At 40.7% G+C, this 15,778-nt stretch overlaps 2 protein-coding genes across 2 annotated transcripts in view; both read right to left on the bottom strand.

Moving 5' to 3' along the window:
• Positions 1–15,778, bottom strand: part of LOC128379341 (NACHT, LRR and PYD domains-containing protein 12-like) — a 51,440-nt gene that overhangs the window by 8,660 nt on the left and 27,002 nt on the right. The window contains exons 2-6 of the mRNA XM_053338958.1: positions 11,403–11,519; positions 10,797–11,076; positions 5,942–7,721; positions 2,131–2,304; positions 956–1,128 (exon numbers count right to left, since the gene is read on the bottom strand). Of these exons, the coding sequence (XP_053194933.1) occupies positions 956–1,128; positions 2,131–2,304; positions 5,942–7,721; positions 10,797–11,067 (2,398 nt within the window). The 5' untranslated portion in view covers positions 11,068–11,076; positions 11,403–11,519. The remainder of the gene's footprint in view (positions 1–955; positions 1,129–2,130; positions 2,305–5,941; positions 7,722–10,796; positions 11,077–11,402; positions 11,520–15,778) is intronic.
• Positions 12,755–15,373, bottom strand: LOC128379340 (E3 SUMO-protein ligase ZBED1-like). The gene is made up of 2 exons (XM_053338957.1): positions 14,881–15,373; positions 12,755–13,776 (listed from the first exon to the last, which is right to left on the bottom strand). Exons 1-2 carry the CDS (start codon positions 15,371–15,373, stop codon positions 12,755–12,757), a joined length of 1,515 nt encoding a protein of 504 aa, XP_053194932.1.

Genomic DNA, 15,778 nt, shown 5'->3' with positions numbered 1-15,778 from the left:
GGCTGCATGATATTCTTCTATCACCATGGAAGTGTGGCGGTGCTGTATCATAAATTAAACCCTGTTGAACTGAAAGATCAGAAAAAAACAAAACTTTCTTGGTCAGTCTGCACCGAATCAACATTATCAATTTCTCTGTTATGTGGTAGTCAGCATACAGTGATGCCAAAAGACAAAACAAACGCAGTACAAGCCGACAGAAGAAGCTGGAGATGGAGGTAACAGCTCAACAGCTCCACCTCTCTGTGTCTATGCTGATAAACTGTAGAATATAGTACATCACTCTGCAGAGTATAATGTGCCCTTCTTGGCTGTAGTTTATCATACAGTGATGTTTGGTTTTATGTTATTAACCCTTACATACTGTTCATATTCTGACTCATAATTAGTCTGTACATCAGTTCATGTTCATAACTTCCCCATCAGTCATTAATACACGTTTGATTAATCCTTCTGTTTTATTAACCTTATGGAAAAACTCAATGTTTTATGGTCTAGGAGAATATTTCATAGAATATTATGAATACAACTTGTTTGAATGGTGATTTATGAATTTGTTTAATAAACACAGGTCAAACTTGCACCTTTGCATATATAAAAATGTGTATCAGCTGCAAAAAAAAATTGTTTCCATTTTTCTATATTGTGGGTAATATTAGAAAAAGTCTGGCCAAAACCAAATGTGTGTATTATGTTTTTACAGCTCCCAAACATAAGAAAAATGGTCAAATTTGACCCAGAGCAGTATGTGAGGGTTAATTGATATCATATGTGTGATATCAGTACTATTCCAATCCAATCTAACTGTACAGACTAAACCGTACAGTACAAAAACTAAATATGGAAAAAAGAAACCAACTAACTAATTTCATTGATGTAAGTTATGTATCTACATAAATTAGGTTCCGTTGTTAAACATTAAGATCAACAATAGTAACAGATAGTCAGTGAACTTACAGAGTCTCCAGTCTAAAGTCTGGACTCTCCTTAAGATCAGACAGCAGTTTCACATCAAAATAGTGCAGCTTGTTGTTACTCAGATCCAGCTCTCTCAGATGGGAGGGGTTGCGCTTCAGAGCTGAGGCCAGGAAAGCACAGCTGATCATTGACAAACTGCAACCACACAATCTGAATAAAGAATAAATTATGTAGATTAAAGTCCATTTACAATCCAATCAGATGTGTTCAGGTTTTAAATGTGTAGATCAACATCACTATGTCTGAATCTATTAAATCAGCTCTTCTTCCTGTTTGGGTAGTTTAGGAGGTGTGTGTAATTAAAACATGTTATTGGTGGCAGTAATCATTCCTCCTGTCCACACTGACTGAAGTGGTCTCGTCCTAACACAGCTACACTGTAGGAAATGACTTCATTCAGCTGGAGCTAATATGAGGCTTTGACAGTCTGGTAGACTCACACTTGATTTGTCTGACTCAAATATTTAGAACAAAATTCCCCCTTTGGGTTTGGATCCCTTTACTGCAGCTCAGCAAGGAAACACTGAAGAAGCACAAACATACTTACTTGATACGTGGAACTCAGACTGCTGAAGCCTCTTATGAGGGCGCACTCACACTAAGCCAGGTTGCCTTGTACTGTGCCGGAGCACGATTGTCCCCACTCCCCTGCTGGCCTGCACTCACATAACGATCTGCAAGCCCCAAGCACGCTTAGATCATGAGCCACTTAACTCCAGATGCAACATTTACGATGCAAACTGCCGTTAAACACAGACGAAGAAGACGGAGGAGGAGAAGAAGAAGATGCTTACGTCTAACACACACTCACTCCACAGACCAAAGCAACCCCTTTCCTGCCATATTTGTTGCTATGCCTCTTTGATGCTATGATGACGTCATGTTCAACCTATCTCTGCCCGAGTCCAACAGAACCAGGCCCTGTTCAGAGTGATCAAATATGCTCGGGCGCAGCACAGATCGTCTAGTGTGAGTGCACCCTTAGTTTAAACTCTGTAAGTAATTTTAACACAGAACAAGACTACTGATTTTAAATTTGAAAAATTTTAATTCTACAGATTTGAGCTAAAAGCAAATCCTTGAAAATGCATGAAAGAATCAATGAAAGATTTTAATTGAATATAGAAACAAATCTACAGTCAGTGAACTGACCTCAGAGTCTCAAGTTTACAGTTTGGACTCTCCAGTCCAGCACACAGAAACTTTACTGCTGAATCATCCAGGATGTTGTGGCTCAGGTCCAGATCTCTCAGATGGGAGGGGTTGTTCTTCAGAACTGAGGCCACAACTTCACAGTGAGTCTTTCTGAGATGACAGTGAGACAGTCTGCAATGACACATATTACAATATATGTTAACATGAAAGAGGACACTTTATTTTACTTCATTTGATGATGAAACAGTTTGAAGTTAAATAAATTCATTTAATAAAAAGCAATAGTTGAAAGATAAACAGGAAACAAGAAGAGAGAGACAGAGAATAACATGCAGCCAAGGTCCACTGCTGGAAATGAACCACTGACATTGTAGTTATAAGATATGTGTCTTAACCAGCTACCAGAACACTCCCAGTTCAGTTAATTGTATCTCAGTGTGTTTAAATGAAACAATAATTCTCATCACTCTCTCTCATTTCTCCAGACTTTAATCTTTGTTTTGCTTTAATCTTTTTTTTCGCTTTTTTTTCAAGTTTTGCATGAGTGACAAAGAACAAGTAGACAAGAAAAACAAGAGGTCTGGGACGTGACAATACACAGATCAGTAAAAGAAGAAGAACAAAATCACAAGTACAGTTCAGAGTTCAAATTGTCTCGAAAGAACAAAAGGTTATGGTTACTAAAGATCTATATGATTATAACAATCCCATTTATGCCGATATGCATCCCCCTTCTCCTTTTGGAGTTGAAGGGTGAAAGTCATCTTCTCCATTAGGCGGATAGAGTTGATTATGTTGATGAGGGCCGTGATGGTGAGGGGGTTCTTCTGAAGCCTGCACTCCATTATCGTTTTTTTACTCGCGACCACAAATATCTTCAAAAGATATGTCGCCTTCACTGAGACCTTGCAGAGTATGTCCGAGGTACAGCAACATGAAATTTTGCTTTAATCTTGCAGATGAAGGAGAGAAAATGGAGTTACATTGAGGCTTCCATAATGTGCACAGTCTTTCTATGTGATCTGATCCCATGTCTGTCTCCACAAAGTTAACATAAGGACATCTTGATTAGAAAACCAGTTTCACTGTCCACTATTTTTAATGTGACTGTAGGATATTTTGACTCAGTTCAGCTCAGTGAACAGTTCCAGTTGATAAAGATCATCTCTCTTTGCTACCTGCTACTGTCAGGTTCACATCTATAAGCAGCTACATTTACTCAGTGATGACAAATAAAAAACAAATAAATGGTTTGACTGTACATAATTAAATATTTAAATGAGTGTCAGATGACTGCATGACGTTTAGTTGACAAGTCTCTTTTCAGAGATTCTGAAAAACTGATTCAGAAGAAACACGATTAACAAACGGATAAGGTTGAATTATTTTAGCATGATGTCAGAAAGGTCATATTAGCATTAAACATATAACATTGTGCAAAGGAAAATCTGATTTCTTTTTAAATACATTACATACATTAGAAAATAGTTGCGTAAAGTTTCTGTTTTGGGCGAGCATGTTCTTAACATCAACATTTTTTTTGTTCTTTCCATGTGACTTGAGGCTGCAAACTGAATTGCCCTGTGGGGATAAATAAAGTTGTTTGATTGATTTGATTGATTGATTGACACAGGCACATTGTATAAACCCTAGAGCACATGTACTCATAGTTACTATTCAGCACATGTATTCTGGGGCGCCGAAAAGGGGGGGTGAAGGAGACGGATTCTACGGGGCCCATGATTGATTAATGATGATGAAGTTATAATACAGAAAAAATAATGACACTAAGTTATTAACTAACATATAATCACAAATGTTTTATTTTCAATGTCCTGGTAACAATAACTTTATTTGTTTTGGAAACATCAACGCCTGCAGAGTCCCCCCTCTATTTATGTAAAATGGTTCAGTCCGACTGGATCAGCTGCAGGTAGCACACCGGAGGTTTGTCACACAGCGCCGCAGCGGGGAAGGAGGAGGGGATGGCAGTATGCCTCAAAAATCAGGCAGCCAAAAAAGAAAAGAAATTAAGAGAGGAGAAGGAGTTGAAGGGTCGACAATATGTCACCCAGTATTTGGGTTTGTTAGTTGTGGTAGAAAGTTATGGAATATTAACTTTGTCCCTGTCTGTGGTCTATAAGCTAGCTCACTTTTCTCACCATGTTAGCTCAAGAAAACTCTGGATTTTTACATTTTACTGCTATATTAGTTTAATAATCAATCCAAACATTTATCAAGCTGTTCTTATTCAATAATAGTTGATCTCCCCTCTGTCAAAATGATGCTTCATTCTGAACAGAGTCAAGTGCACCAGCAGCTGCAGCAGCAGCAGAGTCTGTCAGCCCCCAACTTCCCCTGCCCCTGAACCAGCCCCAGTGCCCCCACATGAGGAAGGAAGTGAGCAGCTGTGTGTGTTGAAATAATAATAATAACAATAATAATAATAATAATAATAATACATTTTACTACAGTCTCAAAACAATACAAAGGTCAATCTGTTATGGGAAAGATTAATTAAAATGAATGAAATAAAAGTCATTTTGAACAATTTTAATCTTTTGAACTCCTGAATGCAATTTGTAAGCTGCAACTGCAAAGCATCTTTGGAGAAGTGTGCATCGCTTTGCGCATATTTTGCACCCTGCCAGTTACTGTTGCTGGTGGTGAGAGAGCGTTCAGTAAACTAAAAATGATAAAAAACTATTTGAGGTCCACAATGTCTCAGGAAAGACTTTGCAGTCTTGCCATGCTGTCAATTGAGAGTCAGTTGGCTAGAAAGCTGGACTTCAAAGACCTGATAAGCACGTGAGAAGGCTCGGCATTGGGCTTTTGGTGAGAAAAGTTGAGCAAGCACCAGTGATTGAAAGGTTGTAAAAGGAAGCTTGACTCAGTCGGCAACGTTATATATTTGCCATTCTTTCATATATTAAGTTCTACTTAAATGATGAGAAATTTTGTATTTTGATGGTGTTTTTGTTTTTGCTGAGATTTTTTTTCTCTCCACTGATTATAATTGCTATTTTTTCATGGAAGAGTTTATTTCCAATTTAAGAATCAGTGTTGCAGCAAATAAATGAATCAAAATGAATTCCATTGTATTCAGAGTGCTCAGTTCTTCCCCTAGTATGTCAACTGTCATGTTGTTCTTCTTTCACAAATATGGTAATGATAGTCAAAAATACCATTAAAATGCATAATTGTATGTAAAATAGCATCAAAAAATTTCGCCGCTGTGTTGGGGGGCCCTGTAAAGATTTTTTTCATGGGGCCCAAAATCCCTAGCGGCGCCCCTGCATGTATTTATAGCAATTACAATTTTTTACACTGGATACAAACTTGTATCAGAGATAATATCAGATAATCTGCTTTTACTGGTGAACAGGGTCACTTTCATTTAAGTTTACTTAAATAAATCCACATTTACCTACAAAATATGTGCCACATTAACAGCAAATGTTCAAGATTCGAGCATAACATGAATGAATCATCCGACGCTAATCAAGTAAATACGCTAGTTACTGTATGGGAGATGAGGCTGACGACTTGCTACGGGGATTGGATTTAACCAGAGAGCAGTGTGAGCGGTATGAGTCTGTCAAACAGATATTCAACAGATATTTTGTCCCTAAAGAGAACGTCATATGCTGTATGAACGAGCCAATTTCAACAAGAGAGTACAGCAGCCAGGGGAGCCTGTTGACTCATTCATCACGGCACTCTCAGAAAACTATGAGTATGGACAACTTCATGATGAACTCTTGAGAGTAATATAAGGACCCACATCAACAACACAACATGGACTTACCGAGCCTTTCTGCAGTTCCTCACAGCTGGAATCAGTCTCTGTCGTCCCTCCCATGTTGTGTTGTACTTCTCCAGGTCCAACTCATCCAGAACCTCCTCTGACATCTGCAGCATGTAGGCCAGAGCTGAGCAGTGGATCACAGAGAGTTCCTTCTCTGATCTGTTCTCTGACTTCAGGAACTCTTGGATCTCCTGATGTACTGAGCTGTCGTTCATCTCCATCAGACAGTGGAAGATGATGATGCTTCTGTCAGGAGAGATATCCATGTCGATCTCATTCAGGTTGTTGATGACTCTCTGGATGGTTTCTGGACTGTTCTCTGTCTGACCCAGCAGGTCTCCTAAGACACTCTGGTTGGACTCCAGACAGAGGCCATGAAGGAAGCGAACAAACAGGTCCAGGTGGCCATTTTTATTTTGGAGAGATTTCTCCATGGCTCTCTTCAGGAAGTGATCCAGAGATGAGTCACTGTAGTCTTCTCCCAGGAAGTCCTTCAGTACCTTTGTGTTCCTGCTGGTGTAACAGTGGTACATGTAGACTGCAGCCAGAAACTCCTGAACGCTCAGATGAACAAAGCAGTAGACTGTTTTCTTCTTGAATTTCTCTGTTTTGAAGATCTGTGTACAAAATCCTGATAACACTGCGGCCTCTGTGACATCAAGACCACACTGCTCCAGGTCTTCTTTGTAGAACAGGATGTTTCCTTCCTGCAGCTGTTCAAACGCCAGCCTCCCCAGCTTCAGAAGAACTTTGCTGTCAGCCTCTGTCAGCTCCTCTGGACTCGTCTCATGTTCCCCATCATACTTGCTCTTCTTCCTCTTTGTTTGAACCAGCAGGAAGTGTGAGTACAGGTCAGTCAGGGTCTTGGGCAGCTCTTCTCTCTGCTCTGAAGTCAACATTTCCTCCAGACCCGTAGCAGTGATCCAGCAGAAGACTGGGATGCAACACATGATGTGGAGGCTCCTGGATGTCTTGATGTGTGAGATGATTTTGCTGGACTGCTCTTCATCACCGAATCTCTTCCTGAAGTACTCCTCCTTCTGGTCTTCAGTGAAGCCTCGTACTTCTGTTACCCTGTCAAAACATTGACGAGGGATCTGATTGGCTGCTGCAGGTCGAGAAGTTATCCAGATGAGACCCAGAGGAAGCAGGTTCCCCTTGAAGAGGTTTGTCAACAGCACGCTGACTGATGTCTTCTGTGTGACGTCAGTCACGACTTCCTTGGTGTTGAAATCCAGTGAAAGTCTGCTTTCATCCAGGCCGTCAAAGATGAACAGAACTTTACAGGCAGCGAGTTTCTTTGCTGTGAGCTTTAATGTTGGATGGCATTCTTGGATCAGCATGATCAGATTGTACTGCTCATCTTTGATCGAGTTCAGCTCTCTGAATGGAAGCAGAACCACCAGACTGATATCTTGGTTTTCGGAGCCCACTGCCCAGTCTAGAGTGAACTTCTGCACTGTGAAGGTTTTTCCAATGCCAGCAACACCGTTAGTCAGAACGACTCTGATGAGTTTCTTTTGGTTGGGTAAGGCTTTAAAGATGTCATGGCATTTGATTGGAGTGTCATGGAGGGTCTTCATCTTGGAAGCTGTCTCAAGCTGCCACACCTCATGTTGAGCAACAACCTTGTTACTCCTTCCCTCTGTGATGTAGACCTCAGTGTATTTATCGTCAAAGAGGGTTTCACCTCCTGGTTCATCACTTGTTTCAGTCACATTTTGACATCTCCTCGTCAGATTGAACTTACATATACCTAAACCCTCCTGCAGATCACCACCTGCTGAAAGAGAAGAAAAATATGGATTGAACCAACTATCAGCGTTTACATGCACTTATAATACATACATACATACATACACATACATGCACTATAATCAGTTTACTCCAGAACATGTTAATACACATAGTAGAAACCTTGTTTCTGTAAATCCGTTTGAGATTTCTCCTCTACATTGACTTTATTATCAAAGCATGCCTTTCTTGTTTTATCAGTATTAGTGATAGAAGACGTGTGGTCCTGACTTTGTGTTCGGTTTTGCTTTGTGTGTCTGAGTCAGAGCTTTTCCTGACAACATGAATGTGTCTGAATTTAATAAACAGTAAAATGTGAAATGGTGGGAACTAACTTATTTAGACTTCTAGATGATAATTTGTGTTTGTATAAGTTTTAGTTGGACTTTAAATACAAGAATAAGTCTCTGTGTAATGATCTCCCCTTTCATTCCACGGCAATGAAAGAGGCCAGAGAATGAGGAAACCATGCTGTCATTAGTTATGATAGCCTTGTGGTTAGACCAAGAATACCTCAACATGTCAAAGATTCTCCTCTGCTAGTATGAAGAGATAAGTTCTGTGTTGAAAACAGGCTTCAATTGTTCATTTATCTGTTTGACCCGTTTTTTTTTTTTGTTTTTTTTAACTTTCTTTTTAATTTTTCAGTTTCACTTAATTAGTTTTCTGCTGTTCATTCATTATTTTAAGATCACTTGATCTTAATGAACCGGACATTAAATGCCTCAATCAGCTAAAGCAGCACACCTTTCAAATGTCAAATATCAACACCACAGATATAAAAAAAACTTGAGATTTTGTGGATACATAATTTTCTTATTTTTTTCTATCCTTTGACTGAAGTACCCACTAGAGTGACTGATAAAACTGCAACCTTGATTGTTAACTTTTTTTACCATTGTTTTAAACAGAACTCTTAAGTCTTGTCCATCGATGTTGCAGAACACTGTCCAATTTTTCTCATAGTATCTCATAGAGGCCCAAATTCTATACAAATACCCAATGCATCTCCAAAATATAAAACTATAATAACGTCTGCTACTTTCATAGTAAAAGTCAAAGTTTCTCTGATCTACAACCCTGATAACAGTAACAAATAACAGTAACTTGACCACCTGTCACAATTGACCTATGGCCAAGTCCCGTACTGTAGCATCAAACTAACGGAGAGACACTCTTGGTAAAGATGGTAAAAAGGCTGTTATTCTTTTCTCATATTCTGAGCCAAAAACCTTAACTTCAGTGGCTCTTTGATGTCAACGATGTTGTTTGAGATGGTGATGGCGATGAGATGTGGTTTATCACATTTGCACTGGGACCTGAACATTTTGGCTTGTAACTGAAGCTTTTTATCGACCTTCTCAACAATAAAATGGTTAATATATCCCTCCAATGCGTAGTTTAGACCCTTTTGGTGATCTTTCTGTCTCCAAAAATCATCAATGGCCTCCTGCGAAATGTCTCCTACTGTGACACCTGTCATAGCGCCTGTCACTGAATGTTGATTGTTTGTCCGAGTGAGTGGAGGGCGGCGGGGCTTAGCCATAGGTCAATTATGTCACTGCTACTTGATAAAAATTCATTCATGTTTTCAACCAGTTGTACCCACAGTCTCTCAATAATCCAAAATTGAACCCCAAATGACCCCTACAATGTGAAACCAGCCTTAAAGCGATGGTTCGGCGTAATTTCAACCTAGTGTCATTTGCACCATGACGTCTATCTAGGCATTATTAGTGGGGTAATTTACCAGATACACTGTTGGTCCCATTAGCGCCCGTACTAAGCCATTCGGCTGATAGCTCTAATTCCACCAATTCGCGACCAAGGGAAAAAAAAGGGGTGAGGGGGTGTTTAGATAGACGTTATGGTGCAAATGAACCTAGGTTGAAATTACGCTGAACCATCGCTTTAAGTACTGTATGAGTCAGAGCTGCATGTGTCTGTTGATCAGTGAAGGAAATATGGCCAGATGTACTGTGGGCATTGGCTCATGTAGTTATGTCTGTGTAGTTGTGTGATCTTTAGTCCATCTTCATGTGTACCCATCCCAATACTGTTCAGCCCCTGCTATGGGCCCTATATTGCACCCAGCGCACGATGGATGGTAGTTGCGACGCACGTGTATTTGTTAGTTTAAGACCGATGCAGTTGTTATTTTCTCGCCTAGCGCCCACGTTGTCTAAATTGCAAATGCACTTGCACCGGTCTGTGCATCCATGAGCACGTTAGTATTATAATGAAGTGTGGTCAGGTGCATCGTTGGCGTGTTGCTATTTTAAGGCAGAGGAACACGGTTACTGGGGCATATTTCACTGTTATTTTAAGGTTATTTTAAGATTTTAATAGGCGGTTGCACAATGCACGTACACTCACCTGTTACGGCACACAAGCATACAAAAATAGAAATAAAGGATTACATCAACATATCAAAAAAATACATGTCATAATGGTCTTAATATCTATCAGAATTAATGAATTGGAAAAATAACAGATTAAATTAGATGAAATGAGCCTTCCAATATGTTTGTTTTGGGGAGGATAGGGTGCAGCTCAGAGCGTGCCACTGCAAACAGTCTTCACAACTGTATGAGAGGTCAACGTGATTAAAACAGTTTTGGAACAATATTATACTGTGTAACTGTCCAAAAACATGCTGCGAAGCACGATGAGACAACAGTCCTAACCACTGATGTCTCATAGCAAGAAAGTCCTGGGTTCAAACCCTGAATGTCTCAGGTCCTTTCTGAGTGTCTGCTGGGTGCTCCGGTTTCCTCCCACCATCAAAGACATGTATGTCAGGGTTAATACTGCTGTCAGTGCCCCACTGGCTAAAAGAACTGGAGATGTACCCTGAGTGCTGCTCTGCAGTGGCCCACTACCCCTAGTGTATAGGATGGGTCAAATCAAATGCAGATGATGTATTTTGTTTCAATGTATGTAAGTGCTAGTAAAAAATCTTACTCCTAATATTAAATTATTAAAAATAAACAAAGACAGGCTGTTGTGACAGATCAGCTGTCTGGATGTGATGTCATGTTTATCTCTTCCTGTGACTGACCTTCTGCTCCTGAGCCGATGTTTGATAACTCCTCCACCAGATCATTCCTGTTGATCTTCTTTAAAATGCTCTTCATCACCTCCACAGCTCCAGAAGATTTATATTTCTGCACCATCAGATCTACAGCATCCCGCCTCTCTGCCTCCTCCAGCTTGCTCTCTTTGATGGGTGGGATGTCGTCCACCGTTAAATTCTTCAGGTACCACTTGAACTCCTTAAATTCATCAACTTTTAAATCTTCCAGAAAGTTTAGGAGGTCGACCTTCGTCATCTTGGCTCTCTGGTAAAATCAGAGAACAGATAAGAGAACAGTTGTGTTTCTTTCTGTCTGTCTCATTCTGTGTTTCTACTGGATCTGACTGATTTCACAAAAAGCCCAGTTTGGCTGCAGTCAGAGAAACTCAAGAGGATCATCACTAAAAACGTCTCATCACAAGTCTACTCAGTAGCTGTTCTGGAGCTTTCTATCAGAGTTTTCTCAGTTGTCAAATGTGTTAAAATTAACATTTTTCTGCTTAAATGTTGAGAATAAAAGTTCAATCTTTAACAAATTGACAAAGTAATCTCACCACAAGATCCAGTTCGTCTTCTGCTTTCACAACTCACCTGTTTGCTGTGGTTCAGTGAACTGTGGCGTTTTCACATGTTTTCATTGGTTTGTTAAAGCTGGAAAACCGACAGCGCCTGAAAATGAGGATCTTGTCTCAAAGTGTGATTTTTGTTCTGTGAAGTAAAAAGGACAAAGCACAGGATTTTAATAGTCGGCTACATACGTGATTTAGTCATTAATTAAAAACTAAACTAGAGTTAAATCCATCTGCTGAATGCAAAACTGACTGAAAGTGATCTTATAAGCCTCCAATAAAAAGTGAGTGAAACAAGTGAAACACAGTGACTGTCCTCCTGTAATATCACACTGTTTCATCCTGTTTCATCCTTCCTGTCTGTCTCTAGTCATGATAAATCAAATTCTAGTCCTAATGATGCTGACAGTAAGCTATCTCTCTTTGAGCTCTCTGTGACACCAGAGATGATCAATAAACTTAGCAGGTTCAGTGTTATGTCTCGTCAAATCTGTTAATTATGGTGATGTCAGATCGTGTCTAGTTTAGTTCATGTGTGGGTCCTGTATGTTTCTGTTTAGTCAAGTCACTCATGTCCAGTCCTGTCATGCACTTCCTGTTTTATTTTGTACTCACCTTTTCCCCTCTCATTTCAGATCCTGACTTCCCCCCTTTGTGTGCTTTCCCTCCATTGTGATTGTTAACCCCGCCCCTAATTGGTTCCACCTGTGTTCCCCTACCTCATGTTTACATAGTCCTTGTCTCCCTTTGCTTGCTGTCAGTTCGTTTTTGTCTGTCTCTAGTTCCAGTCATGCAGCATTAGAAATCCAAGTTTTGAGTTCTGGTTTTTGAGTGTAGAAAGTCAAGTTTTGAGTTTTGTTCTTTGAGTGTTTTTCTCTCCTCCTAGTGAGTGTTTTTTGTTGTTTTTTCATCCTCCTTGGGAGCGTTTTTTGTTCTTATCAAATTCTTTGAGAAGCGAATTTGAGTCCTCTCTGTCTGGGTCAAGTTCATTACAGAACGAACTGACCAACTATGGACTCAGCCGACTCAAAGAACCTCCAAACTGCCCTCTCTGCACTAGGGCTGGGCGATATGGCCTAAAAAAAAAATCCCCGATTTTTTCACAAAAAATCCGATTTACGATTTAAATCGATTTTCTCAACAGCCCCCAAATTCAGATGCAGATGACAAAGAAATAGTTCCAAAAAATACTTGTTTATTTTTATTTCTCCCTTGGAGTTAAAGTGCAATCAACAACAACTAGCCAAAAAGGCAATATGGCAGGCCCTGCCATTGTAAACTGTGAAAATGTAACATGACATGTAACCATACATAACATTCAACAGCATCAGTGATCTGTACATGACAGCATAGGGTGCTTTTTTCTAAACATTTCTAAACATTCTTAGCCAGGAAGACAAGCCTATCTACCACCTCTGGCTTTAGACATGCCCGGTGGCATGTAACAATGCCCCCCCCCACACTGAAAACCCTCTCTGAGGGTGCACTTGTTGCTGGGATTGAGAGGTATCTTTTTGCCAGGACACTTAGTCTAGGAAAATTTGGTTGGTGGCGCTTCCACCACTCAAGAGGATTGGTGTCTGGGTCCACTTCAGGGGTCAATAGGTAAGATTTCAGCTCAGTCTCTATCTTTTCTGCCTCTGACTGGTTGGGAGATGACACTGCATTCTGTTTGAAGAAGGCCGCTAAAGTCATCTTTTTCTTGGGTGGAGGCTGTGCATCTTCTTGGCGCACCTGCACAGCTGTGCCAGGCTGCTGTGGTGTACTGTTGTTGGCAGGAGCAGGTAGAGCCATCAGCTCAGCAACAACTCTTTTTTTGACTTCTTCCACCTTGTCTGGGTCAATGTAGGTTGTGCGGAATCTTGGGTCAACCAGTGAGGCCATGTCCAAGAGCTCATCTTTTACAGGGTCACTGTATTTGTCGTCAAGGTACCGCATTATGTTCCCTTTTATTGTTTTGGTGAGCTCTGTGTCTTCCTCCCCTGGCTCTAGGAGACTGGTTTTGAAAAGATGGAGCACTGGTTTAATGTATGAAACACTGACATAGGACTCCCCAGAGAGTGCATCAGTGAATTCTTGGAGTGGTTTCACAGCTTTATTTATCGACTCCAACACATCCAAATCTTGCCAAGTGGGCACAAGATGGCGACTTCTCTTGTCCGAACCAAGGACACGGACTAGAGCCTTCTCCTGTTCGAGAAATCTCTCTATCATTCTTTGGCGTGAACCCCATCTGGTCGGGGACTCGGTTATCAGCTGATGAGTGGGTAGACCAAGCTCTGCCTGTACTTCGCTCATGTCTCTTCTTCTTTTCCAGCTGTAAGAAAAGGCAGACACAGCCTTTTTACATACCCCAATAGCACGATTGATCCATGGGTCCTCCTTCACACCATTCTCTGTAGTAAATGAAAAATACATAGGCCTAATCAAAACACATTTTAGGGGAACATACCACTACATTCACAAACTTGTCTTGCTTCAATTTCTGTACAATATGAATGCACATGCACAAAGGGCACACACTCATTCACACACACATAGTGTTGTTTTTGGCGGCCTATTTTACTTTTAGTTTTAGTCTAGTCTTTGTGTCAAGCGGTCGTTTTAGTTTTTATTAGTTTTAGTCATGTTCATACTCCTTTTAGTCTAGTCAAGTTTTAGTCGACGAAAAGTCTGAGCATTTTAGTCTAGTTTTAGTCAGAATTGTCCCTGACTATTTTAGTCTAGTTTTAGTCAGAATTGTCCCTGACTATTTTAGTCTAGTTTTAGTCAAAGAAAACTGTATTAATCTCTTTTCAGTAATGTTATTCTATCTAACCCTGTCAATATAGTATAAGTACCTAGTGGTAGAGAGATGAAACTGTAACCTCCTGGAGGTGTTATTTTAAGACTGGTTGTCACAAACAACAACAAAAACAATAGTCCAGAGAGGTATTACATAAAAGTGGTTAAGTGACAAACTTGGGTTAGTTAACCTAGAGGGAGAGGTAAATCTGATAATAGAAGACCCCCATGGCTTCAATATATTAGCTTAACAAAGCCAAAGGGTTCATCTATTAGTGAATTTACCCCTTCTCACGAGTTTACTTAGCCAGGTGCCAAACACACCTCATACTGCGCCCCCGGAACACCTGGACACAACCATATATGGTCAGCACGTGCATATTAATTAGCCATGTGCCCTCTGTGGAGCGGCTACAAAGTGACAACAAAGACGCGCGGGGGGGGGGGGGGGGGGGGGGCACACACACGCACACGCACACGCACACGCACACACACACACACACACACACACACACACACACACATTGTATACCATTATGATTAGATAGATAGATAGATAGATAGATAGATAGATTCTGGGGACATTTCAAAATGTATTAATTCATACATTTTGTCATAATATTGTCTTAATTACATTAATTACATTAATTACATGATGCATTACTTAGATTGTGTTGCTAATGTAAAAAAATGTCACTTGATGCCATTAGACTTACCGATAGCATTGTGCAATCTGTGTCCAAAGCACTGCAGGTTAGGCCACGCATTGTCCTTCAGAGCTTTAATCATGTTGCTGCCGCTGTCAGTAGTCATACAAATGAGTCGGTCTTCGGCAAGGTTCCATGAGTTGAGGGCATCTCTTAGCCCCTGGGCTACAATTTCACCCGTGTGATCCTCTGGGAAGTATGCTGTTTGAAGGCAGACGCTCCGCAGAGTCCAGTCGTTGTTGATAAAGTGCACTGTGAGACTCATATAGGGTTGCATCGTCCGACTTGACCACAAATCGGTGGTGGCGGAGTAAAAGGACACTTCTTCTTGTAACTCTTTTGCGATCCGTTGTCTTGTGCTATTGTATAAATTGGGCAAGGCAACGTCGGAGAAGAACTTTCGGCTAGGTAGTACATACCTGGGGTCCAAAACTTTGATCATGTTAATGAACCCCGGCTTTTCCACCGTATATATTGGCACCATATCCTTTGCTATATACATAGCGACCGCATCTGTTATGGCTTTCCAGCGGGCCGAACTCTTGTCATATGGGATGCAGTTTGAAAATGTTTGTGGTACGGTGGACTGTATTTTGGCGGCTGTGCGTGTGGTGCTTGGGGTGCTGCTGTCTTTTTCATTTCGCTGCGCGCAACATTTCACCCATTCGACAGGATGCTTTTGTTTGAGGTGCTGCAGTAAATTTGTCGTACTGCTGCCTTTGCTAGCAACAGACTTCATACATACTTTGCAGCGGGGTGTTGTCTGGTCTAAATCTGACCTCGCGAACGCGAACCAATTCCAAATAACGGATGACACAGTGCCTTTCTTCGGAACGAGTTCTTCCCTGCTTGCTGCCATGTTGTCACTCACTACTATCTCTATCACTCACTATTTGGTAAATGCGCG

The sequence above is a fragment of the Scomber japonicus genome, chromosome 18, assembly GCF_027409825.1.
Source record: "Scomber japonicus isolate fScoJap1 chromosome 18, fScoJap1.pri, whole genome shotgun sequence".
Classification (NCBI taxonomy): Eukaryota; Metazoa; Chordata; class Actinopteri; order Scombriformes; family Scombridae; genus Scomber; species Scomber japonicus.
Note: the sequence above shows the minus strand (reverse complement) of the source record. Positions and strands in the feature narration are given on the sequence as shown.

Excerpts from the sequence above, each read along its gene's own strand:
- LOC128379340 (XM_053338957.1), bottom strand. The coding sequence starts at position 15,373 with ATGTATATAGCAAAGGATATGGTGCCAATATATACGGTGGAAAAGCCG. Across the intron at positions 13,777-14,880 it reads CAGATTGCACAATGCTATCG|AGAATGGTGTGAAGGAGGAC; the intron begins GTAAGTCTAATG and ends CATTTACTACAG.